This window comes from Cercospora beticola, chromosome 5 (genome assembly GCF_033473495.1).
Source record: "Cercospora beticola chromosome 5, complete sequence".
Classification (NCBI taxonomy): domain Eukaryota; kingdom Fungi; phylum Ascomycota; class Dothideomycetes; order Mycosphaerellales; family Mycosphaerellaceae; genus Cercospora; species Cercospora beticola.
The window spans coordinates 3,838,108-3,863,221 of NC_088939.1; the positions used below are offsets into that span (position 1 = coordinate 3,838,108).

Genomic DNA, 25,114 nt, shown 5'->3' on the forward strand with positions numbered 1-25,114 from the left:
GGGCTCACGCTGCATGCTTGTCCAAATACTCTAAGCGGATTTCGACTGCGCGGCGATGCGCCTCAAGCTCTTCGACCTTCGCAAGTTGCATCACCGCCTTGCCAACGTTACGGAGGCCTTCAGAAGTCAAATTTGACGATGTAATGTGCTTCACATAGCTCGCCAGGTTCACTCCGGAGTACTGCTTGGCATATCCATAAGTGGGCAGCGAGTGATTGACGCCTGCCGAGTAGTCGCCGACGGACTCAGGAGTCCAGGCACCACAGAAGACGGATCCGGCATTCTGCACCATCTCACGAACAGCCAAGGGGTCCTGCACTTGCAGAATCAAGTGCTCTGGAGCATACTGGTTGCTCAACGCCATCGCTTCCTCAATATCTTCCACGACAAGAGTGACCGAGTGGCTGATGGCGCCACGAACCATATCGACACGAGGAAGGGCCATAGCTTGCCTGTGCAGTTCGTCCTCGATTGCTTGCACTTCGGATTCGTCTAACCCGACCGCAATACACACCACCTGTGAATCAACACCATGCTCTGCTTGCGACAACAAATCGCTCGCGACGAAGGCTGGGTTGGCGGTCTTATCAGCGATGACCAACACTTCTGAGGGTCCGGCAGGCATATCGATGCTGACATTGGCACTGGTGTCGTTGCTAACAATCATCTTAGCAGCAGTGACGAATTGATTGCCCGGTCCTAGAATCTTGTCGACTTTGGTGACATTCTCTGTTCCGTAGGCCATGGCTGCCACGGCTTGAGCACCACCTGCCAGGACGATACTCTCGGCGCCAACCTTGTGTGCAGCGTACACGACTTCAGGCGTGAGCTTGCCGTCTGCACGAGGTGGAGAGGCCAACACGATACGCTTGCAACCAGCGACCTGCGCAGGCACACCAAGCATCAGTGCGGTTGAGGGCAAGACTGCGGTACCTCCAGGAACGTAAAGTCCCACGTTCTCAATAGGCCGCACGAAACGTGAGCAGACGACCCCCGGCATTGTCTCGACCTCGAGCGGTTTGGTTTCCTTTTGCGCGGCATGGAATTTGCGGATGTTCTCGTATGAGATATCGATCGCTTCGATGGTCTCAGTTGGTAGTTGCATGAGCTCCTGTGGGAACGGCGCTTTCAGAACAGGTGTAGTCAACGAGGTGGCCTTCTCAAACTTGTGAGTGTATTCGAGCAGAGCTGCATCCCCTCTGGCTCGAATGTCCTTGATGATCGGATTGACAATGCCCATAATCTTCTCTGTAGATCTCTGCGACGGCCGCTTGAGTGCCTCTTGTACTGCTTCAGGATTGGACTGCGATGTCACCAATCTGTTCATTCGGATCTTGCCTTCGTTGTCCAATCCGGCCGGGTCGTCCTTGCTCTTCGGCTGTGATTCTGCCTCTTTGATCTCTTCCTGTGTGGCCTTGCCATTGGCAGGCGTAGCGCCATTGGTCGTTACACCGAACTTCTCCGCATATGGTCCCTTTGCGTCTCCCTTTCTCCTCTTGACCTTTACACTCTTCGCATCCAGGTTCCGCTCGATATCTTCCAGACTTACTCCAGCGGCCACGGCCTTGGTCAAAGTGAAGTATAGTACGTCCGCCGCCTCGAATGCGATCTCTTCCTTAGACTGAGCCTCCGTGAGCTCGGAAGCTTCTTCCATAATCTTTGCATTGAGCATCTTCGAATCGTTGAACAATCTCGCTGTGTACGAGCCTTCCGGCGCCGAGCGTTTCCTGCTTTGCAATGTCTTTTGCAACTTGGACAAGCCGCGATACTGCCCAAAGCACGTTGCGGTCTGCAGGTGGCAGAAGCCGTGTCCTTGTTGGCGTACAACGAAGCAAAGTGTATCCTGATCGCAGTCTGCATCTATGCGCACCAGCTCTTGCCAATCGCCGCTTGTATCGCCTTTCCTCCAGAGCCCCCGCTTTCGACTGTGGTATACGCCTCTTCCTGATCGCAAGCTCTCAGCCACGCTCTCCTCATTGCTGTAAACCAGACCAAGAGCCACGCCTCGCTCATCCGTAACAAGCGTTGTGAATAAGCCGTCCGGGCGATCGCTCTTCACCTGTGCCAGCAAGAGAGAGGCCACGTGAATGCTGTCAGGGGAGGTTTCAGCATCGATGCTCAATTGCGATGCTGGTATTATCGGGACAGCATCTTGGCGGCCAAGCTCTATCGCTTCCTGTTCTGTGATGTGCTGCTTCGAAACGTAGACCGGCGGTCGATTCTTGCCCAGCTCCTTCAATATGTTGCTGACATTCTCGACGCTGCCCACATTTTGCAGTAATAGGCCAAAGGATGTCCCGTCTACAGCTTGCGTATCTTCACCTACCGATGCCGTAGGACAGTATACTACTCTGCTCAGATCCAATCCTTTGACATTCTTAAGCTCAGCGGCTTGTTGGCTTCGAACGAAAACTTTCGCTGCGCCAGCGTCTAGGAGGTCGACGACGTCTTGTTGTGTCTCGAGACCGAACACCACAAGGTATACCGGGAAACGACCAACAGCGTCCTTGAGCAAGGTGAATGCCTTTTCAAGGTTCGAGGTGGTGACAGTAGTGACCAGCCCTCCAGTGTAGGCCAATTCCTTGGAATCCTGGATCTGCTCGACTCCCTCGTAAGACTCCAAGTCGATTGCAGCCAGAAACGGTGGTGATCGCTCAGCAGCCATAATTTCGTGTCCCAATGGCTCGCTTTGGTGGGTGCAGGAGCAGGACAGAATATTGCATCGGATGTGAGTCGAACAAAATAGTCTGCCCCACCGAGGTCATCATCACTTTCTGCAGGGACCACCTGCAAATGGTCCATGCTTTCTGGTCTCAGATCTGGGACGATCATCTGTCCCATTCTGCACCGCACACCTCCACCAACTCGAATCATGGCAATACTGCGGTGACTGCCTCCTTGCAATCGCAATGGATCAATGTTCGCGCTCCACTCCCGGAGCGGCGTGCGACGCCTACCAAGCAGACTCTCGAACCCGACGGGACGGTATTCCTCGAAATATGCCTTCACATGCCTTGCGACGTTGAGACCATCCATCGTACACCTGCGAACGGCTATCCGGGCTGCAAATGACACCCAACCATCCAGGCGTGCATTCTGGAGTGGACTTCCATCAATCTTCGTGCCTCCTGTTGTCTTCATCTCCTTGCTTTTAGGACTATGGACGTACAAGTGCATGATGACTGTGCTGTTCCAGGACAAGATCATTTACATGCCCTATATGCCACCATATGCGCGGAAGGAGAAGGTTGAAGATTATGCTGCTGTGTGCAAGCCTGTGGAATGGGAACATCTACATATTACATCGACAGATGGCACGAGGATTGCGCTATGCATTGGGAAAATCAGCTCTGCGAGCAAACAAAGCACGAAAAGGAAGGTCGTGATATGCTACTTTCAGGGCAATGGTAGCAGCACGCCTCCAAGACTGCCATTGCTAAGTAACACTCTCAAAGCCATTGAAGCTCAAGCTGTCGCCGATGGGCAAACTTCAGACGTGGAATTCGTGCTTGTTGCTCTATCTTACCGCGGCTACTGGACTTCGGGCGGTCGTGCATCCCAGAAGGGCATCGAAGAGGATTCTAAGGCAATGCTGAAGTGGATTGAGACCACGCAAACCACTGCAAGCACTGAGACGCAGATCTTCTTCTGGGGCCAGAGCATCGGCGCAGGCGTGGCAACCACTGTCGCTGCTTCCTATGTCTCCGCCAATAAAGCTGGGCCTAGGCCTAATATCAGTGGCTTGATCCTCGAAACGCCCTTCACAGGTATCAAGAGTATGCTATTAGCGCTGTATCCGCAGAAGTGGCTACCCTATCGATATCTCTGGCCGTTTCTTTGGAATCACTGGGACAGCCAAGCTGCTTTGCAGGCGATTGCTCGTGTAGATAGTCCTCCGACTATCCTCATCATGCCGGCGACACGCGATGAAGTTGTGCCTCCTAGCGAGGCCGACAAGCTTGAGCGGATTGCACGCAGGGCTGATCTGCGAACACTGAGGACCGACATCATTGGCGCGCTGCACACTGAAGCCACTACACGGAAAGAAGGTCAGGTCGCGGTTGCAAAGTTCGTGTGGGACGTGGTGAGTGAAGTGAAAACCAAGTGAGCTTCACTGCTCATTCCATTTTCATTCGATGGCCTCACTGCCGCTCTTGCCTGTCAAAACCCAACACCTTCTCCTCTTGAATTGTCTCAGGATCATGCTGGCACTTTCAGCCAATCATCGTAATACAGTGTGGGGCCAAATATGCGCCTATCTGCTTACGGCTTAGCACTCTTGGCTTGGATTATATAAACGCGTTCAGATCCCAACTTCACTGAATACAACCATTCTTGAGCGACCTTTGTCTCCCTCTGGCATATCGATGGAGTGAATGAATTCGAAGGTAGTACTGGAACCGGACTCCTTGCTCGCTGTTTCAGGCTACATTTTGGAAAGTGAGGTGTAGGAGCTCCTGCCGTTTGTGCTGCAAATGGAAAGCGCAGGTCACCGCGGGCTTTGCTATTAGATCGAGACTTTGATCACTTCTGACAACATCCATTCGTCCAAAGTACGCCCCAACATGTTACGCACTTACTCAGGCCAGTCTAAGTCGTTTATCCTCGGAGTCTTCTAGTCGCGCTCAGCAAAACGCCCTGCCAGCAAAAGGCACCTCGCAACAACGCATCTAGTTGGAAACATCTATTTCCTCCTCACGGATGCGACCATCTCGTCGAAGCACAGAGTACGTATCATGCCGCCTCCAGGTGAACGAGTGTCTCATGGCGTTCAACGGCGCCAGAGTGCACCACGCGCACATGCGACTGCGACGACCGTTGCCGTGTGGCGTGAGCGCGTTGCATGCTGCTCGGCCGTTGTTAGGCGCAGAAGGCACGAGGCTAACGTGTTGATCAAGGTACTTCGTTAGCGCCAAGCCAAACAAGTCGTGCCACAGCGCGAGCCCATTGCGCACTTCGTTACCCAGACACCTATCTGCCCGAAACATCAAAATCTGACATACAAAAACATGGGCAACGAAGCGTCGAAGACAGACACTCAACCGAGTAAGGAGATAGCTGAGCTGCAACCCGTATGGGCGAAGATTGACGAGTGGCTGAACCGGGAGCCGCTTACCGAGCCTAATGGAGCTGCAGAAAGGCACAATGCAATCGATGCCGAGCACCTAGAGCCTGTGGATTCCGGAGACCCGCAACTGACTCAGGATGAGATTGGTCCGGCAAGGAATAAACAAGCGGCACCAGCAGCCTCATCAGACAGCGTATCCTTACGCGCTGACGACCGTATCGCGCCGCGCACACAGACCCAACGCGACGAAGCTAGGAAGCTGGCTCTTGGCAAGCAAGCACAGCTGATTGCAAAACAGCGTGCGAAGCAAGTCTCAACGACTGAAAAGGAACAACCAGGTGATTGGCAAACGATACCGTTAGAGGAACAGTCGTCAAGAAAATCGCTAGCTTCTGAACGCTCCAATGAAGCTTTCATCGAAGTTCGGGAAGCGGATGCTCTTGCTGGCTGGAATGCGAGGAAACAGCGTCGTCCAGCAAGCTCTACTGCGATTGACACCAACAGCCGGAGGCCAGGCCTCGCTAGCGACAGGAGCATCTTGCGTGACGCCTCGGCCACTGCTAGTCGAACCAGCGTACAAGCCGCAGAAGATGTTTTACAGGCAAACACGAGAGCATTTACAAACGTGCGAACTGACTCCGCAGCTGCTCGGCCCCTAGGGTCGAAGCAGGTCGCAGACGACGGACCAACTATCTCGAACAACAACAACAAGCGCACTGCATCTGCACCAGATTCACACATCTCAGGTGGACGAGACTTCCAAGGCATACACATTAAGAAGCGACCACGCGCGGAGATGACTTCCCTAACCTCTCCCATTTCGCCACCGGCCACTTCCTCAGAGGCTGACCTTCGACCGCCGGAATGGTACGCCAAGCTCAGCGCCTCGACCAAACGAGGCACAGGAACGAGCAATGCAGACACACTCCTCCAGCGTATCAAAGACCAGATATCGAAGCTTAAGAGGTCCGGCCCAAATGTAAACAACTTAAAGGAAATGAACGAGCTTCGAGACATGCTGCATGAGGCGCCATTCCTCGCGATGGGGCCCGCTGGTGCCCAGCTCGTTCGTAACAAGCGAATGCTGCATAACGATGACGGTCTGCCGCAGCTGTTCGATGATCGGTACGCTGGCAGTATGGCAGGGCATTGGCCATGGGACGTAAAGTCCGATGCAAAGGAGCTATATTACAGATGGTGCTCAAAGAACTTCGATGACAATTTGCTACACGGCATCATTACATCACAGAAGGGCAAGCATGCGGAAGACGACCGGTCAGCAGATCAAGTGGACAAAACGTGTCAAGTATCGTCCAAGTATATTGGAAATGGCAAATTGGTCAATGGCCAATGGTGGCCCACACTTCTCTGCGCCCTTCGCGATGGCGCGCACGGCGACAGTCAATCTGGAATCTCAGGTGAAACCAATGTCGCCGCATATTCGTGCTTCATGAGCGGCGGCAAAAATCACATTTACGAAGACAAGGATATGGGTGACGTTGTTGAGTATTGCGGCCAAGACAGTGACATCCCCGGCCAGGTCTCGCGCGGCACGTCTCTCCTGCAGAGGAACGTATCCGAGAAAGTGCCAGTCCGCTTCATCCGCTCTTACAAAGTCAATTCGAAGTATGCTCCTTCGAAAGGCTTCCGCTATGATGGCCTATATGATGTCGTCAGCTCTGAATTGCTGGACGAATCGAAGGGAAGGTACAGATTCAAGCTTGTCCGGCGACCTGGTCAAGGCCCAATTCGAGGTGGGAATGGACCAGAAGCTCGACCAACCAAGCAAGAGGTGTCGCGTTTCGAACAAGACAAGCGTTTCAGGGGCTATGGTAAGGACTAGGGCGCACAGTATGTGATCAGTCAGACATAGTATTACCAAGTTGCACAGAGATGGAGGACATGACACGCAGTGGAATGACGAGGAAAGCACGAACCTTCGTGAAGTATGCGGCTCTGGGCCGCCCGAGACGGACTTCGAATGGGACAGATGCTTGGGCCCAGGAAATATATGGTTTGCGTTGCAAACTGATTTCGAGATACCCCAAAAGAGTACTAAAACTTGAACACAACTTCATCTAGCACCTTCACGTATCCTTTCACCTCTTCTTCCGTATTGTAATGCAGCAAGGAAACTCTGACCACTCCATCAACAGGATCAAGACCCAGGACCTGCTCGCACAGGCGATTCGAGTAGAAGCTACCCCATCGACAACCGAAATCGCTCTTCGCCTCAATCGCATCCACGACATCCTTGCTCTGTCGCCCCTTTACTGTGAAGCTGATCACTGGTACCCTCTTCTGTCGATCCGCAGTTGGCTCTCCTTTGATTCGATACACCTCTGGCTTCGACAACAAATAGTCGATTAGAATCTTCTGCAGCTTCTCCTCGTACTGACTCGTGAGATCCCAAGGGACTGTTTCAAGGTACTTGCAAACTTCGGGAATACTCGCAGTTAGTTCGTAGTTCGCAGCTGCGAGACCGAGAAGATTCTCCAGCGTGGAAGTGTCTTTGAAGAAGTGTCCGAGAGTCCGAAGGTGCTTCTGAGCAGATTTGGACGCGTAGAGGGAGGCAATATGCGGTCCGTACAGCTTGTACCAGCTGAAGCTGTAGAAGTCTACGCCCCAGTCTGTGACATCGATGGCGCGGTGGGGAGCGTAGGCTACGGCATCGACGCAGAGCAGGGCTCCCGGGACTTCGTGGACGACAGAAGCGATGGATTTGACGTCGTTAATCGTGCCAAGGATGTTGGAGGTTTGGGTGCATGCCACGAGTTTTGTTTTTGGTGTCATCAGGCTTCGAAGAACTTCAGTGTCGAGTTGAGGGTTCTGCTTGTCGGCGGCATTCCACCAGATAAGCTTGCAGTTCTTGTCTTTGGCCAATTGGACCCAGGAAGCGATATTTGCTTCGTGATCGAGAAGAGAGACGATGATTTCGGAGTCAGAGGTTATGTAATCGTACAGTGACTGGGAAAGATTCCGGAAGAGCTGCGTTGTTGAAGGACCAAGGACTACGCAGTCTGGTGTCGTGTTGATATATTTGGCGACTGCTTTGTTGCCTTCTTCGTACAACTGAGTTGATGTTTTCGAGACGGGATAGCTCGCGCCGAGTTGAACATTGTTATTGGTCAGGTATTGAACGACGGAATCGATGACTTCTTGAAGCACTTGGCTGCCTCCAGCGTTATCAAAGTACTGTCAATCGGTCAATACAGATACTGGAAAACCTGGATAGTAAGGCATACAACTTGTTTGCCACTCAAGGCTGGGAAGTGGCTTCGAACTGTGGCAATGTCGAAGTCGGACATGCTTGGTGATGCGATTTAAGGACTAGGATTCTCAAGAGCAAAACTTGGTAGAGTAATGGCCTTGATGGAAGGTCTATGCCGTTCGGTCAAAGCTGTCGGCCGTCGACCTACCCTGGTCATCCACCTTCCTATTCTGTAATGGTTCAACATGCATAGCTCATGTGGGTCACGCCCTTCAGATGATTGCAGCATCGACAATGTGATGTTTCCCATTACTTGTGATCTACTCGTTCAGCCTCGTGCGCTCACTTCCAATCCCTCCAGCTTTCCCTCTGCCCGCCAGTCTTCAATCAAGTTGTTGAAGTCTGCAATGCCACGACACCAAGGAGAGAGTCTCGCCGCTGTCATCTTCTCCTCCATCGACATTTCGTCCGATTGGCCCTCCCTGTTCAGGTAGCCGGGTGTACAGCCAGACACGGCAGCAAATGTTGCAGCCCCAGCCAGACATTTCATCGCCCAAGCCTCCTGAGCCTCTTTCGTAGGCTGGATAATCGGAGAACCTGACGTTCGCTTGCTAGCCTCCGAAATGATGTATGCAATGTGAGCGCTCATGGTTTCGAGCACAAACATCTGGTTGGGGGAGACGCCTGATTGTTGTGGGCCGGGCCAGAAGAGATTTGGAAATTCTCTACTCGTTATGCCATGCAGCGTGGACATGCCACTTTGAGCAAGGTCATCAAGAGATCTTCCATCTTGGCCCGACAACTCAATTCCAGCACGAGAGGCAGCAGTACCAGCGCCTGGAGATGTGAAGCCAGTACTCCATATTAGTATGTCCACTTCGTATTCTTTGCCATCGAATTCTACTCCATTCTGCGTGATTCGATTCACTCCACGGCCATCTGTATCTACCAGTTCTACATTGTCCCGATTGAAGCTAGGCAGGTAGTCGTCGTGAAAGCAGGGACGCTTGCACCAGGTCGGGTACCACGCTTGGAGTTTCTGTGCAGTCTCCGTATCTCGCACGACCTGCGCAGCTCGGTCTCGGACCTTGGCAGCTCGCGGGGCATCCAAAGCGTTCAGCATTGCCACATGCTCGCCTACGTTGGTCATATTCACATCGTACGAGGGGCCGCCGATCAACGCGCTGAACGATGGAGCATGTGTCCATCCATCGTCCACGAGATCCACCTCCGGCTTAGGGTTGGTGTTGCCAACGAAGCTGCAATAGTTTAGGTTTCGATCACGTTGCCATCCGGGAGTGTTTGCAATTTTGGTCTTCCATTCCACGGGGTCTGTCTCTCGATTGTTCCGGACGTCAACTGCAGAGGGTGTGCGTTGGAACACATACAACTTCTTGGACCACTTTGCGAGCTGAGGCACGACTTGTACGGCGGTGGCACCAGTTCCAATGATCGCCACTCTCTTATCCTGGAGTTTGTCCATTTCTGGCGATGCTGAGGAACCACCTGTAACTTCGTAGTTCCAGCGAGCAGTGTGGAACGTCTGACCACGAAAGTCACTAGCACCAGCCATATTTGGAATCTTCGCATTGTTTAACAACCCATTTGCCAGGATGATGAAGTCTGAATTGATTCGGATCCTGGACTCCGAGCCACCCTTGGGAGTTTGTGTAATTTCCAGTTTCCATTGATTGCGTTCCTGGTCCCAGGCAGCTTTCTGAACAGTCGATTGGAACATTGCTGTGCGTGAAAGATTGTACTTCTCGGCTATACTCTCAGCATAGGTACGGAGCTCCTCGCCACTGGCATATTTATGTTTGGGCATGTATCCCATTTCTTCGAGTATCGGCATGTAGATGTATGATTCGACGTCGCACATTAAGCCCGGATATCCTGAGTGCCGTTAGCACATTGGAAGCAGGTGAATTGAGGTGTCTTACGATTCCAATACCAGGTGCCTCCAAATCCGCCGGCCGGGTCGACAATCACGATGTCTTCTGTGGTGAAGCCTTTCTTGATTAATTCAACAGCGAAGAGGATGCCGCCGTATCCAGCCCCAACTATCAATATCTTGCAATGCCCGCCATCTGGAACGACTTGCTGAATGGGTGTGCCAGTGTCAATCCATGGATCCTCAAGCAACTTTTTCAGCTCTGTTGATCTTGAATCAATGTACTGGGCCATGCCACCTTTGCCTAACCGCTTCTCCCGCTCATACGCATACTTTTGTATATAGTTGTGGTCATTAGGAACAGCCGGCCCATTGCCATCTGGCGCAGGCAACACGGCGCCAGTCCTCTCCGTTGTAGTTCCTGTCATGTTGTCTTGTTCGTCCTCGCCACTTGTCGAGGTAGGAGGTAGGAACGGGAGGTCTCCGTTTTAACCGCTTCGCAGAGCAAACTTTATGTGTCGAACAAAATCATCGGGTGTTGCATAAAAACCTGAAGATCGAGCAGTCGCCGGTAGTATCTATGGTTTTACCTTTGCCTGTATGGGTAACGTGCGTTGTCGATCAAGAGGCAACAGCCTCGTAAGAATACGAGCTGAAAGCGCCAAGCCGAGCTGTGGACCGGAGGCCTGAAAGTCATGCTGTGCAACACAACTGTCACCTGCACTATGCAAGTGCTAGGAAGTACTGGCTTGGGTTCAGCCTGTTTCTTTTCCGCTTATTTCGCAATTACCGAAGAGAACCTTCAAGGTATAGCTGTTTCTTCTGCGCTTGGCAGCTTCAAAGTGGTCTTATGTTCTTATGTTTTGCAATGCCCAATCCGCGACCACGGTTGTAGCTATTCCCTGCTTTGCATTGAAGGACTCGTCTTTCGGCCAGCTAACCCCAATGCCTCTGCCGAACACAACCCGATACTTACGCATGCCATCGTCGGGCCTGTCTGCAAGCTCTTGCTCCAATTCTTCCATTGTCTTCAGCTTCCGAACCACTGCTTTCCCTGTGCTTTGCTCGACAACCTCTGCCAAACGTTGCATGGAAATCGTGTCACCGGAAACATGAATTACGCCAGACACATCCGGATGTCGCATTGCGATATCCGCTGTCACCTTCCCGATATCTTCAGGATTGGTCACCGTGATCTCGTTCTCCCAGCTTCCAATGGCGGTCACGACGGACCTCTCAGCATTGACCAACCCGAAACTTGGCTCAAACAAGAATGGTATGAACATGCCCGTTGACACGATGACCCATTGTGCTTGGGATTGTCCTCGGAGAAGATCTCGCACATCAAGCTGGCTGTCGAAAAGATCCTGTCCGCTACCTCGGCCGATCACGTCGTAGTCGATGCCGAATTGCCATGGAAAGTAGCGCTTGACTCCGGCGCTGAGGACTGCTTTCGCGATCTTGATCTGCGTTGACGGCGGCGAGTACATGCCTGTGCAGCAGATGACTGTATGATAGGAACGGAAGGTGTCTGTGAGTGCATCCTGCGTGTCTTCGGTCACATTGCCAAGCACAGGTTCAACGTTCCATTGCTGCAGCCGTGTCTCATGCTGTGGCTTCCTGGACCTGAGCAGCACCGCGATCTTGATGTTGTTGCGCTCAGGATGAGTAGCGAGGGATTTGACGACCTCCTCGCCTAGCTCGCCGAGGCCAAGAACGAGGACGGAATGTGGTGGCATGGCTGCAGTTGATACGAGACGAGACGTGCTTACGTGCAGGTCAGTGAGCGCGGCATTGGGCTTTTTGTAAATATCATCCCTCCAGCTCGTTTACAAATGCCCTGCTCAGTTGTGATACAAAATCCGCCTTAAGACCGTTAAGCCCTGCTGCCAGTCCTTCCGCTTCCTCTGCCAGCCATAGCGTCAGCAGGCACGCTCCGTGCTCCCTTTCTGGTCTGATCAAGAGTTGTTCTCGTGGTAATTGGTGGCGGACAGCCAAGCGTCAATTATTGACATGCTGCTGTTGAAATATTGACTCACACCCCACTGGCAGCTCTGTGGACGTTCGACGCGCGTGGCTACACCTAATGCTTCTTCGATACGCGCTGCGAACATGTCGCGGACGAGCAGTCCTCGATGGCGCCCGACGCCTCGTACCGCATCGGCCTCGGAGGTTTCCCGCCCATCGACGCGCCGAGTCCGTCCAATGGATTCCCGCACACTCCGCACAGCATCCAAGAAGGCATGAACTCGTTCAATGCCGCGCCTGCCAACCAACAAGATGACCAAAACGAGGCCCCACCGCAGCCTGCGCCAAAAGTACCGCCCCTGGGTGTGAATAATACGAATCGCAAGCTGCTCGATTTCCCACCTGTAGTCGGCTCCATAATCCAGTACTCCAATAAGCCCCTGCCCTATCGACCGTTCCCAGATGATGTCGAAGAGATCAGAGAGAAGCTATTTCACCTGGAGAAAGATGTACTCTTGAACTCTCAGCAGATCTCGGACTACTGGCCGCACATGTCGAACATCTGGCAGCGCGACACAGCTCCAGTCAAAAGAGCAAATGGAGTGGTTATGGAGATTTGGCATTGCCGCAATCAAAGGCGTGTGGAGCGCAGAGACCGTGGCGCGGAAGGCAATGCTGTCCAACGACGGCGGAAGAAGAAGGACGACATGCTGACGGACCCTCATCAATGCAAATTGAGGATCCGACTCCAGTTCTACAGCAAGCACGTTGAGGGCATGCCCGAGCCATGCGGTATAGGGTTTCTGGAATGCAAATGTATTCCCGAATGGGCTTACATTACTCGCACCCCAAGAACGAAAAGTGCTGGCTATCGACACGAACACAACATTCGTATTCTAGACGAGTACAAGAGGAGCCAGGCTATCATGTTCTTCTGCAAGCTCAAAGTGGAAGAGCGCTACAGCTATGCCGCCGTGCTGAAGTGGCTGAAAGAGAACTATGCACATCGTACGCCACAGGTAGATTGCGTACGCAAACAAGACATTTGCAACGTCGCTCAGCACTGGCGCGCCTTGAATAAGAACGTAGAGCTGCGCCAGGAGATACCGGAAGAGTCCGACCTGGAGAAGCAGCGCAAAGAGTACCTAAGCTCGGTTGACACAACTCCTGCTAGCCAGCTCTCCAAAGCGCTGATCGAAGTATGCAAGCAGCTTCCACAAGCGATTGACATTATTATCCCCTTCCTCGATAAACCGCGGCCTGCAGAGTCGCGATCATCGCCGATCACTGAGGGCACTGACATTGTCATTCCATTCCCGGGCTGCGAGGTTGCAAAACAATGGGATGTCCCCGTCTCGACACCTACAGCAGTTGCAGGCCGTCCGCAAGACCAAGCGCATGCACCAGGACAGCCTTTGCTGCAAACACAGCCTACGCCGCAGCAAGCAGTCACGCCCTTTCAGGAAACGCCAGACCAGACCACGGCGCACGCTGTAGCTCAACAACGCAGCGCGTTCGGGTACTCATTAGCTCGAATACCAGATCCCAATCGACCTGGCAACTTTGTACATACGACCACTCTTTCGACGCCAGTAGCGTTGCCAGTTACGGGCTCAGATAGGTCGCCTCCTATTCCTACCGCACGAGGCAATACTACCACAACAGGGTGGTCTAGGACTGCTGCGACTGCCGCGCTGGCCACTTTGCTACCACCGACCACGTCTCTGCTATCTCCGGCTCTCTCCAATGCACTCCGGCATGACGATAGAAATGCTAGTGTGAGTGACCCACAGTCAGGTGCGGTGGTGTTGCAGCGACCGTCCTGGGCAGCGCCTACACCTATGCCCAAACGTCCTGCTGAAGTCCACGCCGAGACCCCGGAAGCGAAACGAAAGGCTGTCGATGAGATTGCAGTCCAGCTGCGAAATGAGCTGCAATCGGCTGCACAATGAGACCCGATGCCGCCACAGATCGTAAGACAGAGGGGGTGCCACCAGTCACGTCCATCCAAGCATGTTTTTGATTCACCAGAGATACCCCGATTTACCTGAGCTTCTTCCACTGTAGCTAACAAATGACAAACCAGTCTCAACTTTTCTCCTTGTCTGCAATCTTCTCATAAAATACCTTGCCTCGGGCTTCAAATGCTTCCATCGCCGCTGGGTCCCGCAACATCTCCCTCTGATGCTTGTCAGGCACATGTCTCCCACGGTCCACCGCCGGCCGAGAATACATCCGCTCCTCCCAGGCCTTCAGAGCCGGGAAATTGTCTAATGGAGACGAAGGATGATGCGGCCCTCCTAGCGCCCACCTTGATAATACAATCCATCCCCAGTGCGCAATATCTGCGATGGTACATCGATCGCCAACAAGATATGAAGTCCCAGCCTCCCGAAGATGCTTGTCGAGAACACCATAGAGCCGTCTCGTTTCATTCTGGTACCTGTCAATCGCATACGGAACATGCTCAGTCGCGTAACGAAAGAAGTGATTTGCTTGGCCTTGCATCGGACCCACTCCCGCGTTCATGAAAAACAGCCAGTTGTTCGTCTCGGTCCATTCTCTGCTTCCGCGAGGATAGGATATCTTATGCTCTGTGTCGTAGCGGTCAACGAGGTATTGCATTATACTCCCGCTTTCGAACACGCGGATTTCTTTGCCATCTGGAAATACATCTGTGATGGCAGGGATCCTGGCATTGGGGTTGATTGCTTCGAACCAGGAGGTCTTTTGCTCGTCGGCTGCGATGTCGACCTTGCGTACGGTGTATGGAAGGCCCAGTTCTTCAAGGGTGATACTGATCTGAGTACGGTAAATTGGGTGTTGGTAGTCTGGGGTTTCGGCGCCGATTTGCGGGGATCCAATACAATACCTTGATGCCGTTGGGAGTCTGGCCTGTGTAGAGTATTATGGTAGGTTCTTGGCCGTCTGTTGCCACCATCTTGATTGATCGCACTGATTTTTGGTGTTGCAGATGTTGAGATGGAGCAGAGAGTCTCGAACAATACCACTTTGATGCTATCGCTTATCAATAGGCCGCCACCCTAGCAACCAGAGTCGAAGGATTCACGATCACGGTAAAGCAACGCATGCCGGGACGGCCGCGAGAGATCTGACGTGTGTCGTTCCTTCACCATCAGGTGTATGGCCATGGTCATGAGGCAGGTACACATCCAACAAGTGTTTTCAGGCTTTATACAATGCTGCCAGCGAAGGTCTTCTCCCAATGCTGCCGCACATTGGCCGCTCCACGACGACATTTGCCCATAATCGCACCTTGATTATATCAGTTGATCAACGTCGTCTCTTGCTATATCGACGTTACTTGGGCAATCGTTCAGGTGCTTTCCTCCGATGACGCTCACGAAGCGCAATATATACCAAGTCCAAAGTACAGATGCAATACCCCACGTTGTAGGTGGAGCTCTGCGTGAGCCACCTCGGATCTCGACGTCGTGGGGACCATGTCATTCACGAGCGTTAGTGTAGTCAAATGCACACATCTGATGAACACGATCAATACGATTGTGATTCTTCCGGAACATCCGAGCAGTTTGCCCGAGCTCTTGTCGTATAGTAGACATCTTCTTCGGGGCTTGTTTGTCCTGCTTGCAAAGCACTTGAAAGTAGTGCACAACAACTCTTCGCTATCGTTCATTGATACTTCTAACATTCACAATGACTTCCCCAAAACGTCCAGTTCGCATAGCAAACTGCAGCGGTGCAGTGCCGGATCCAGGCTATCACATGTACAATCAAGCAAAACATGGACCAGTCGATGTGATCACAGGCGACTATCTGGCCGAAATCAATCTTGGAAACGATGCCGAAGCGTTTACCAAAGGCCAGCATTCAGGATGGTGTCAAACAGCATGGGACGGCATCGAGATGTCAGCAGAGCTTTTGGCCGAGAAGAAGATTAAGGTCGTGATCAATGGCGGAATGCTCAATCCAAAAGGTCTCGCTATGAAAGTCCACGAATATGTTCGATCGAAGAACTTGGATTTGACAGTCGCATATGTCGAAGGCGATAACTTACTTCCTCGCATTGGAGAGATTTTGTCGAAAGCTGAAGAAGATGTCGACCTACCTCATCTGGACAGGAACAATGCGAACGTGAAATTAGAGGGAAACTCGCGGGTATTCCTAGAGCATCCGGAACGCAACCCGATTGTATCGGCGAACGCATATCTTGGAGTTCGTGCAATACGGAAAGGACTTGATGAAGGTGCAGACATTGTTATCTGTGGCCGCGTTTCGGATGCCAGTCCAGTTATCGGTGCTGCATCTTGGTGGCATCAATGGAAGCACGATGACTTTGACGCTTTGGCTGGAGCGCTGATTGCCGGTCATCTAATCGAATGTAGCACATATGTTACTGGTGCAAACTTCGCTGGCTTCTTCCAATACGAGATCCCTCAACTCCTGAACTTGGGTCTGGGCATCGTCGAGATCGAAGCAAATGGAGACTGTATCGTGACGAAACACGACAGTTTGAATGGCTTCGTAACTGCAGACACAGTCAAATGTCAATTCTTGTATGAGCTGCAAGGCAATATCTACCTCAATTCCGATGTCAAGGCGGACACAACCCACATTAGGATTGAAGACGTCGGAAAAGACAGAGTGAAGGTCTCCGGGACCAAAGGCTGTCCGCCGCCTTCGACTACTAAACTTGCAGTCTTTTACAAAGGCGGTTGGCAATGTGAATTTCTCGTCAATGCCACTGGATACGCGACCGCGAAGAAGTGGGCACTTTTTGAAGCTCAAGTGAGGACAAAGCTGCAAGATTGGAATGTCCTGGACAAATTCGACGTGCTTGACTTTCAGTGGGTCGGCAGACCGGAGGAAAATCCTTCTTGTCAGTTAGCCTCCACCACATATATGCGTGTTTTTGCGCAGGCGCAGGATAAGGAAGTACTCACGAAACTTCCTGGAGCCTTTGCCGTGAACGCGATGCAGCATTTCGCCGGATTCCATTCGTCGCTGGATATGCGAACCATTATTCCGAAAGAGTATATTGCATTTTACCCTGGTATAACCGAGCAATCAGAGCTAGACGAGGGCGTCAGCATCATTGACAAGGCTTCTCAGCAGATCTCGAGACATACTGTTGGTCCCCCAAAGACGACAGAACCTCTTGCGCCACGTGAAGACTACGACCCAACTTCGCCTGTGGACCTGGCAAGCTTTGGAGAGACTATTCTGGCGCCGATTGGAGATATCGCTCTTGGCCGTAGTGGTGACAAGGGAGCCAATGTCAACATCGGTCTCTACGTCCAGACAGACGAAGAATGGGATTGGCTGCGCTCTCTACTGACCAAGGCCAAACTAAGAGAGATGATGGGAACCGACTGGAAGGACTGGTATTACATTGAGCGAGTCGAGATGCCTGACATCAAAGCAGTTCATTTCGTAGTATACGGACCTTTGGGAAGAGGTGTCACGAGTAGTAAGATCTTGGATGCACTCGGCAAAGGCTTCGCAGAGTTCATTCGCGCTGTGCATGTGCCGATTCCGAAGCGGTTCCTACAGGCCAGGGAGTCCAGAGCGAATCTGTAGAGGTATGAACTCTTGTACCTGAAAGATACTGTCTCGGCCGTTTGTGGTATGAGCCGAGTCAAAATTTCTTGGCGGGCGCTTGCTGCCTTCCACAAAGGGCTGGATGAAACCTGCGCCGCAGTCGTGCAGTGGGCGCGTACGCAATTGCTTCTTGCCCGCCTGTCTTTCACGATGGCTTTGTAGCATCAAGCGCTTGGTGCGGAATGATTGTGCAGATCTTGGAGGAAGATTCAGCACGACGCAGGCTTGCGGCGCAGTGCAGAAAGAGCTTTTCGTGGATATGTAGTTGAAGTGTGTCCTCCAGCGAAGCCCTTCTGGCCGCAACAGACGTTGACATAGCTTTGTGTTACAATGTATGGCTACTATCCCCAAGAGTCGTATCATGCGCTGGTGTTGTGGTTGTTTTGGATAAAACATACTTTCCTTGTGTTCAGCAACATCCTGGTCGTGGTGTGCCTCATGCTGGTATCGACGAGCACAGATGGTCAGGTGCAAGCGTAAGTGGTCGCCAACGCTGCGTGTCTTGAGGCTCGATGGGCTGACTGTCAGCAGGACACATATACTTGCCCTGGTTCTCGAGCTACTCAACTTCATAGCAGAGCCTGTGGAAATGGTCCTCTGGTCACATCACCTTCTCGAGCCATGGTGAGTCCAATTGACCACCACCCATTACAAGATTGCTCAGGGCTAGGACAAGGGCTCGACTGCTCATAGTTCGTGCGCTGACTTTGTCCAGGTTGTACCTCGTTCTGCAAATACTCAAGGCTCTGCTGTGGTCTTGCATGACCCCTATCAGTGTGAGCCAGCTTCACTTGTATTTCACTGGAATCCAATGGGAGCATTGGACGCTTGTTGCTTTGTTCATCACCACGGCGTAAGTCACTCATTTCCGCTGCTTGTTGCTTACTGATAGCTGATCTGCCTCCTCAGTCTGTCCTTTTACATGAGCCTGGGTTACTCCATATTCGTGTTCGTGCGAAGTCGGAAGAGACGCCGCATCGATTACGCGCCAGAAAAGCCTGAAGGAGTGTAGACGTGTAGCAGTCAAAGCTCATGGCGATTTTCTCAGGCTGTTATAGTGCTCTCCAAGGCCAAAGCCATGTTTGTAGTAGCCAAGCCAGACAGTTTTCACTTCTTTTCCAGTCGCGCCTTCAATTTTTTCGATACGGCCGAAGTCCTGCAACACGTTGATGTTCGTGCTGTAGGTTTTGGCAAGTGCCATCAATTCGAGCTGACCGCCCCACTCGCCCGTGTCGCGCACTTTGTGCACATACTCGGGCAAAGACTCTTCCAGAAATGGAACGAAATCGTCTTGGTGAGACTGAATGTAGTCTGCGGCCTTGGCCCGAACGGTTTTGTATGCAACAGCAGGCTTGCCGCCAGGCTCTGAACCAAGTGGTATGTCCAGCTGCTCGAGCTGGTCGGCGAAAGCAGAGTAGAGGCAGTGTCCATCAGCGCGGATTTCTTTCTCGACGAGTCGATGCTCTTTCATTGATTCAAGCATCCGCATACGTTCTTGCTCTTTCATGTCTGGAAGGTTTGCTGCTTCTTCAGCTGCCTGCCGGGCGAGTTCTTCTTGTTCCGCTGCGCGTCTTGCCAGTCTGTCCTTCTGGCGATTACGCTTCTTGCCAGCTCCGGCGGCCGAAGCAGCCTCACCAGAATCAGCGGGCTTCATTGCGGAAGAGGGGCCGGCTGAAGTGCCGTTGACTTCTGTCGGCGAGTCGTCATCGACTTGCAGCGTGAGCTTCTCGAGTTCTTCGGCGGAGGGTTCATTATCTGTTATTGCATTGCCATTGAGCTCCGCCACTTCTCGGGCCTGCTTGTCCTTGAGATCTCGCTCCAGCTGCTCGCATTCATCGTTGACGGCTTTGCGGGTCTTCTTGCTGGCCTGCTTTTTCTTCTGTGTCACTCGACTCTGCAAGTCCTTCTGCTCTTTCCGGTGCCGTGCCTGCAGCTCGTCCATGGTGAAATAGTCCTAGCGTGGAGGCTATCGTCTCAGCAGCAGTAAACACGAAGAAGACAGCGCATTAGGTATGATGGCCCGCAATCCTCCTTGGACTGCATGAGTCTATGCGCAGGTGCGCATTCGTGCCGCGTTCGCTGAGCCGTCTTTGAAGTGTCTGCAAGGAATCTGTCGATGCTTCGCATGCCAATGGTGCTAAGTTCGAAACTCTCGCCTGTTGTCGATTCGGGCTCGTGTCGAGGAGGAACAGGAACAGCGCCGAAACGGGCCGAAGCGCTCAACACGGACGCACTATTGAGCAATCTCCTCGCACTCGGAAGGTCTTCATGTGTCAGGATACGTGCCACCTGTGCCGTGGCTGCGGCCTCCATGACGATCAGCGCTGGTCTGTGTTGTGATGCCCTGACCGCCTGGATGGCGCTTGGGAGAGCAGGGTTTGGAGGCGCGTCCTGGCAGACAGAACGAACTATTCGGCGTCACGCCACATCTTTCAACAAGAGGAACACTCGCCGCGAGCGACAATCGACGGCAGTATCATGCGTGCTTCTTCTGCAAAGTCTATTGGCTTGACACTCAGAAAGCCGCCGCTGAGGTACATCCCGAAGCCTCATGCAGACTTGTTAATCCCAACAGCAGGCCAAACACTCGATTCACTACATGCTTGTTCACGACACTCACATTGTGCTCGCTGTATACCACAGCATGGGCCTTCGGAGGCTGCCAGACGATCGCTCTGGCCATCGCCACGCACCCTGGTTTACGCCACGGGTGGTCATGGTGACAAGTCTGCTCAAGCCCTCAATTTCGCCAGTGGCTGGGAGGCGTAAGTATGCTTGTCGAAGCCCACGTCAGCCATTCCAGCCATCGAACAGCCACGATCGTGGAGCTCTTCACAGCTGTATGCTGGCGAGAGAGGCTGTCAATGTGTACCTCACGCAGTATTGAGTGCACCAAATTGTTCTAGGATACAGAAAAGCGTGTCTCGAGGTAGCACAGCATGATCGGCATTGTGCAGAATTGTCTACAGGAATAGCTCTCGAAGATCACGCCGATCAGGCCACATGGCAATTCTGGACCTGCAAACACATCTTGTAGTCTAAAGCGGTAACAAAATGGAGAGTGCCATATCGATATCTGTATGTGTACGTGAAGGGTGTCTGGTTGAGATGATCACGATAAAAAGCACAACGTGAAAAACGACGTTGCGTCTTGCTTTTGTCATGGGAGAAGTCAATACGAACGCGGCGCAAGAAGATCTGCTTGGAATTGGACAGGATGAATGGTTCAAAGCTGCATATCCTGCATCGTTTTGGTCATACCGTTAGAATGCTATATCTCTATTACCCTAGCCAGGGACCTTGTTCGCTTGCCAAAAATGCACACATGAATACAAAAAAGTATAAGGAGATTGATTTACCATGTAAATCTCATCAGACCTGGATTCAAAGCCACAGGTAATAGGAAATGCCCCACAACGACGCTGCTGAGTGGGTAGATTGCGATGAAGTCGGTGATCTGCCAGAAGTAAGGAGCGAACTGCGCCAAGACAATCATCATGGCAGTGCAGAAAAAGCAGAAGATGAAAGTTCCCTTGAACTTTTTGATAACGTGCGGGACTTCCTTGAAGAAGGTAGTGTCGGTGGCCTCCTTGCTCGTGGCACCCCAAGTCATGTCGATACTGAACAAGTGCGATAGAAGAGCCTGTGAGACGTGAAGCGAGACGCCACCCAAGAAAATCATGAGTAGCGGCACCCAGGAGAAGTTTTCCAGTAGTGCGCGGAAGAGTCCACACTCGCCTGTGCGGTACCTGAGCACCGCAAGAGAAACGTTTCCGAGACCGGAGAAGACAATGATGATAGCGAAATAGATCCTGAATGAGTCGACGTAGTAGTGATCGAGCATGCCGTTATACCAACCTGTGAGGAAGTAGTTGGCGAAAGTCAAGGCCCATGCGGATCCGAGTGCGAAGTAAGTGCCGACATACGCCATAATTGTGAGCTTCGACGGAAGTGGCATGCCAGAAGCGATGAAGCGGAGGAAGAGCTTGGTGAAGGGTCCACGGGTGAACCAGTAGCGGAAGGGCTGGAAGATAAGCTCGGAGCATCCATAAGCGTACTTCTCCCATCGCGCCAATTCGTCGTATACCGTCAGCGACACACCCTCTTGGAATCCATCGCCTTGGTACGCGGCAAGACGTACGAGGTAACCAGCAGTCTGCAGTCGGAGGGCCATATCGAAATCCTCGGACACGGTATCCTCAGACCAGAATTTCTCGCGTTCGTCGCCGTAGTAGCATTCGTAGCCGATGGCCTGCAGGGCGGACCAGCGGAGGATAGCATTGTGGCCGACAAAGGGCGCGACGTCGCCGTTGGCGACGGCAAACCGAATAGCGGTGTAGATGAGATTGGTAAAGAATGTAATGCCACGCTCAAAGTAAGAGTCGGTGACGTTCATGACGCCGGAGGAGTACTGGATGATAGCGACCTGAGGCGATTGTTCCATTTCCGAAGCAGCGTCCAGGAAGCAGTCGACAGGAACACGAGTGTCTGAGTCGATCAGAAGGATATAGTCGCCCATGCGGATATTGCCATCGGCCCAAGTTCTTCCTTCATCCTCTTCGACAACCTCTGTCAGAGCATCGCGGTAGGCGTTGGCCTCATCTTCCTGGTTCCAGCCTTGATGACGTTCAATGGCCGCAAGCTTTTCCTCGACACGATTGCTGACCCAGAGCGCATAGTTCATGTTCGAAGCCTTCTTGAACTTGCCACGTCGAAGGAATACTTCTTCGCCTTCTGCCGGCTTGGGATTGTGCTTAGGGCGTGACACCCATCCAATGTTGTGCTCGTCATAATAGTCCTGGCGAGCGCGAGCATCTTCCTCGCTGATAAGCTGCATACCATCATCATTGATGAAGATGTTGGCAGTACCACCTTGCATTTCGTACGTGGAGATAGCAGCTTTGATCGACCGGATGGTGGGCTCGATGACGGCCTGGAGGCCTTCCTTGTACACAGGCATCTGAATGGTGATATGCGGCAATGCGGCGTCACCACGTCGCAGCCGCTTCGGCTTCAGGCCAGAGTAGAACTTGGTGTTGGCGGACATTTGCGAGATCGGGCCAATGAGCTGCGCAATGTTGTTGACGAGCGATTGAAAGAAGAACAGACCCAGCCAGAACTGCAATGGAACGACGAGCACGAAAGCCATTCGGATGTAGTTGCTGTCAATGATCGTCGAAACCGCGATCGCCTGGAAACCTGTACCAATGGCAACGAATGTGATGCACAAGGTGACGGCGCAGAGGATTGCTTGCCACAGCACGATGTTGCGAGGCTTTTCCTGTCCGTTGGCCTCGAGGTCGCTGCCATCGGAATCGCCGTCGACCTCGTTAACGGCAACACTGCCCTCCTTCTTCTCGTCGATTGAGGACGTATCATCCCAAATCATCTCCATGAGTGCCTTCTCAATCTTGTGGGCGCGGTCAAGCAAGTGACGTGGTTCATCATCCCAAACCACCAGCAGGCCTCGGTCTGCAATGAAAGCCGCGAATTGATGCTTCTGGCAGCGCGGAAGATACGAGATGTCTGGAAGTACCTGCAGACGCAGGCCGTTTTTGAGCGGGACGTATGGTCGGTCGTTGTTGTGAAGGAAGAGTTTGATGACTCTTGTGTTGACAGTCATGGCGACCTGTGTGGATGTCAGCAGGGTGCATTGCGTTGCATTTGGGAAACACGCTACGGCTCACCTTCACGTTCAAGGTCTCAATGGCCTTGAAGAATCCAAAAGGCTCTTCCACAATATCAGAGGGACAGCATGTGTATTGACCACGGGACTTCTTGAGTACCACGCCTTCATCCATACCACCGGCAGTCCAAAGACGCTCCATTTGCTGTTGGTACAGCCAGTTGACCATCACGTCACATTTTATTTCGTGAATGTCCTCGGATTGCGAGTTGCGGTACTCATTGGCAGGATATAGAGAAGCTGGTCTTGACCAAGATCCGGGAGTGCCATTGCCGGGTGTCGGTCCAGATGTGCTGGCCCTGCTCTGATCGGTTGATTGCTTCTCGGTCGTCTCGACTTTTCCCGTCTCTGGTTTGTCCTCTTCGGTGCCCTTCTTGGGCTTCATGTAGGAGAGAAGGCCCATCGTAAGGAGAGACCCCGCGCACGATGAGCGCGCGTCCCAGGTCCAGTGAGGTTATGGTGCAGCACGGCCTCGTTTAATGTTCAGGTGTTGGAAGACCGAACAAGAAACAGTAGTGCCCAGTGGACAGCCAGGATTAGATGAGCGAATGTATGTAGGCACAATGCCCGGCAACGATGTACAACTTGGCAAGTCGGTGGTGGGTGAAAGGGATAGCACGAGGCACGAGCCCAGTATATGAAGGCCGTGGCACTGATTCCCTCAGCTTCGTGCCCGTTGATGAACGAAACCTTCCGGGCACCTGGCGCCGAGCACTGCTCCTGCGCTGCAGAAGCCAGCGCCACGAGCGGATAGCGTTGCCGAAAGTTCATGTTGCAGGCGGGAGTCGAGAAGCAAGCCATGTTCCGCATTGCAGAGCTTGTGATGAGGATCTCTTTTTGGCATCGCCAGGTACGCCAGTCCCTTTTAGGCAGTGTGTACGGTATAAAGTTTCCCGTACCTTACTCGAAGCCGTTCGAGCTAGGCCGAACCTGGTCAGCCACGAGAGACCAGCTAAACTTCGATCTGTGGTTGAGTTTAGCAGTCCGAAAGCCAATCGTCCATCATTATATTGGTATGGCGCCGTCTTGCAACGCCAAGTGCATGTGTTGCGTTGAGCGTAGTAGGCCCGGCTTGCAATAATATCAGATCCACTTGCTAGCCGTCCATCCGAAGATCGCTCCTATCTCATGTTCCGCGCTTGGGTCGAGGGCGTCGACCGAGCAGGGTGATGATGACATTTTCATTCTGACCAGTGCTGGTAACACAAAAGCTGGCGTCAAAGTGATCACAACGGAGCCAAACTGTGTCTGCCCGATGCCAAATCGCAGGTGGAGCGGGTAGATGCACCGGCACTATCATGCAACCACACTGCTGGGCGGCCAGTGTACATGGTTTGCAATCGTGGGTTGTGCGAGAGTATCGATCATGATCGGACTCGTGCAGTAGCACGCATGTCACACACAACGACACGCCGCTGATTTCAGCGCACTCTTCTCTACAGGCGCCAGATTGCTTTGTGTGCATGTTTTGGCGCGATGGTGTTATCACAGCGCATCATCGGCAGTCTCCATGCGGCATCGTTCCAGAGCTGCGTGCCCCTTTGGGCATTCGCTAGCAGCCCTTGACGCATTCTGGCTTAGTCTGCAGCAGCGTGGTGCTTTTTCGAGCGGGCTGGTAGCCTGGTATGCTGCTCATGCCAGCCAACCTCCAGGCGGTGCGAAGCGGCTCCCAAAACGAGCCAAAGCCTAAACGCCTCTCAAAGACGC

General features: G+C 52.7%; 12 protein-coding genes across 12 annotated transcripts; 5 read left to right on the forward strand and 7 right to left on the reverse strand.

The window, feature by feature from the left end:
* Window positions 1-4: 4 nt before the first annotated feature.
* On the reverse strand, window positions 5-2,665 carry HIS3 (imidazoleglycerol-phosphate dehydratase; the record flags this gene model as incomplete). Its single annotated transcript, XM_023604491.2, has 1 exon — window positions 5-2,665. One exon carries the CDS (start codon window positions 2,663-2,665, stop codon window positions 5-7), a length of 2,661 nt encoding a protein of 886 aa, XP_023460831.1.
* A 510-nt stretch (window positions 2,666-3,175) lies between these two features.
* RHO25_008685 (uncharacterized protein) lies at window positions 3,176-4,108 on the forward strand (the record flags this gene model as incomplete). Its single annotated transcript, XM_023604492.2, has 1 exon — window positions 3,176-4,108. One exon carries the CDS (start codon window positions 3,176-3,178, stop codon window positions 4,106-4,108), a length of 933 nt encoding a protein of 310 aa, XP_023460834.2.
* A 901-nt stretch (window positions 4,109-5,009) lies between these two features.
* On the forward strand, window positions 5,010-6,911 carry RHO25_008686 (uncharacterized protein; the record flags this gene model as incomplete). The annotated part of the gene is made up of 1 exon (XM_023604493.2): window positions 5,010-6,911. One exon carries the CDS (start codon window positions 5,010-5,012, stop codon window positions 6,909-6,911), a length of 1,902 nt encoding a protein of 633 aa, XP_023460833.1.
* A 212-nt stretch (window positions 6,912-7,123) lies between these two features.
* On the reverse strand, window positions 7,124-8,376 carry RHO25_008687 (uncharacterized protein; the record flags this gene model as incomplete). The annotated part of the gene is made up of 2 exons (XM_023604494.2): window positions 7,124-8,263; window positions 8,314-8,376. 2 exons carry the CDS (start codon window positions 8,374-8,376, stop codon window positions 7,124-7,126), a joined length of 1,203 nt encoding a protein of 400 aa, XP_023460605.1.
* Window positions 8,377-8,607: 231 nt separating this feature from the next.
* On the reverse strand, window positions 8,608-10,598 carry RHO25_008688 (uncharacterized protein; the record flags this gene model as incomplete). Its single annotated transcript, XM_023604495.2, has 2 exons — window positions 8,608-10,172; window positions 10,220-10,598. The coding sequence occupies 2 exons, from the start codon at window positions 10,596-10,598 to the stop codon at window positions 8,608-8,610; spliced, it is 1,944 nt and encodes a 647-aa protein (XP_023460604.1).
* Window positions 10,599-11,018: 420 nt separating this feature from the next.
* Window positions 11,019-11,909, reverse strand: RHO25_008689 (uncharacterized protein; the record flags this gene model as incomplete). The annotated part of the gene is made up of 1 exon (XM_023604496.2): window positions 11,019-11,909. The coding sequence occupies one exon, from the start codon at window positions 11,907-11,909 to the stop codon at window positions 11,019-11,021; it is 891 nt and encodes a 296-aa protein (XP_023460358.1).
* Window positions 11,910-12,305: 396 nt separating this feature from the next.
* Window positions 12,306-14,090, forward strand: RHO25_008690 (uncharacterized protein; the record flags this gene model as incomplete). Its single annotated transcript, XM_023604497.2, has 1 exon — window positions 12,306-14,090. One exon carries the CDS (start codon window positions 12,306-12,308, stop codon window positions 14,088-14,090), a length of 1,785 nt encoding a protein of 594 aa, XP_023460359.1.
* Window positions 14,091-14,226: 136 nt separating this feature from the next.
* On the reverse strand, window positions 14,227-15,079 carry RHO25_008691 (uncharacterized protein; the record flags this gene model as incomplete). Its single annotated transcript, XM_023604498.2, has 2 exons — window positions 14,227-14,940; window positions 15,011-15,079. The coding sequence occupies 2 exons, from the start codon at window positions 15,077-15,079 to the stop codon at window positions 14,227-14,229; spliced, it is 783 nt and encodes a 260-aa protein (XP_023460356.1).
* A 737-nt stretch (window positions 15,080-15,816) lies between these two features.
* Window positions 15,817-17,700, forward strand: RHO25_008692 (uncharacterized protein; the record flags this gene model as incomplete). The annotated part of the gene is made up of 1 exon (XM_065603090.1): window positions 15,817-17,700. The coding sequence occupies one exon, from the start codon at window positions 15,817-15,819 to the stop codon at window positions 17,698-17,700; it is 1,884 nt and encodes a 627-aa protein (XP_065459162.1).
* A 351-nt stretch (window positions 17,701-18,051) lies between these two features.
* RHO25_008693 (uncharacterized protein) lies at window positions 18,052-18,578 on the forward strand (the record flags this gene model as incomplete). Its single annotated transcript, XM_065603091.1, has 3 exons — window positions 18,052-18,197; window positions 18,253-18,345; window positions 18,437-18,578. 3 exons carry the CDS (start codon window positions 18,052-18,054, stop codon window positions 18,576-18,578), a joined length of 381 nt encoding a protein of 126 aa, XP_065459163.1.
* A 173-nt stretch (window positions 18,579-18,751) lies between these two features.
* On the reverse strand, window positions 18,752-19,663 carry RHO25_008694 (uncharacterized protein; the record flags this gene model as incomplete). Its single annotated transcript, XM_023604500.2, has 1 exon — window positions 18,752-19,663. The coding sequence occupies one exon, from the start codon at window positions 19,661-19,663 to the stop codon at window positions 18,752-18,754; it is 912 nt and encodes a 303-aa protein (XP_023460362.1).
* A 1,413-nt stretch (window positions 19,664-21,076) lies between these two features.
* On the reverse strand, window positions 21,077-23,810 carry RHO25_008695 (uncharacterized protein; the record flags this gene model as incomplete). Its single annotated transcript, XM_023604501.2, has 2 exons — window positions 21,077-23,350; window positions 23,409-23,810. The coding sequence occupies 2 exons, from the start codon at window positions 23,808-23,810 to the stop codon at window positions 21,077-21,079; spliced, it is 2,676 nt and encodes an 891-aa protein (XP_023460363.1).
* Window positions 23,811-25,114: the final 1,304 nt, after the last annotated feature.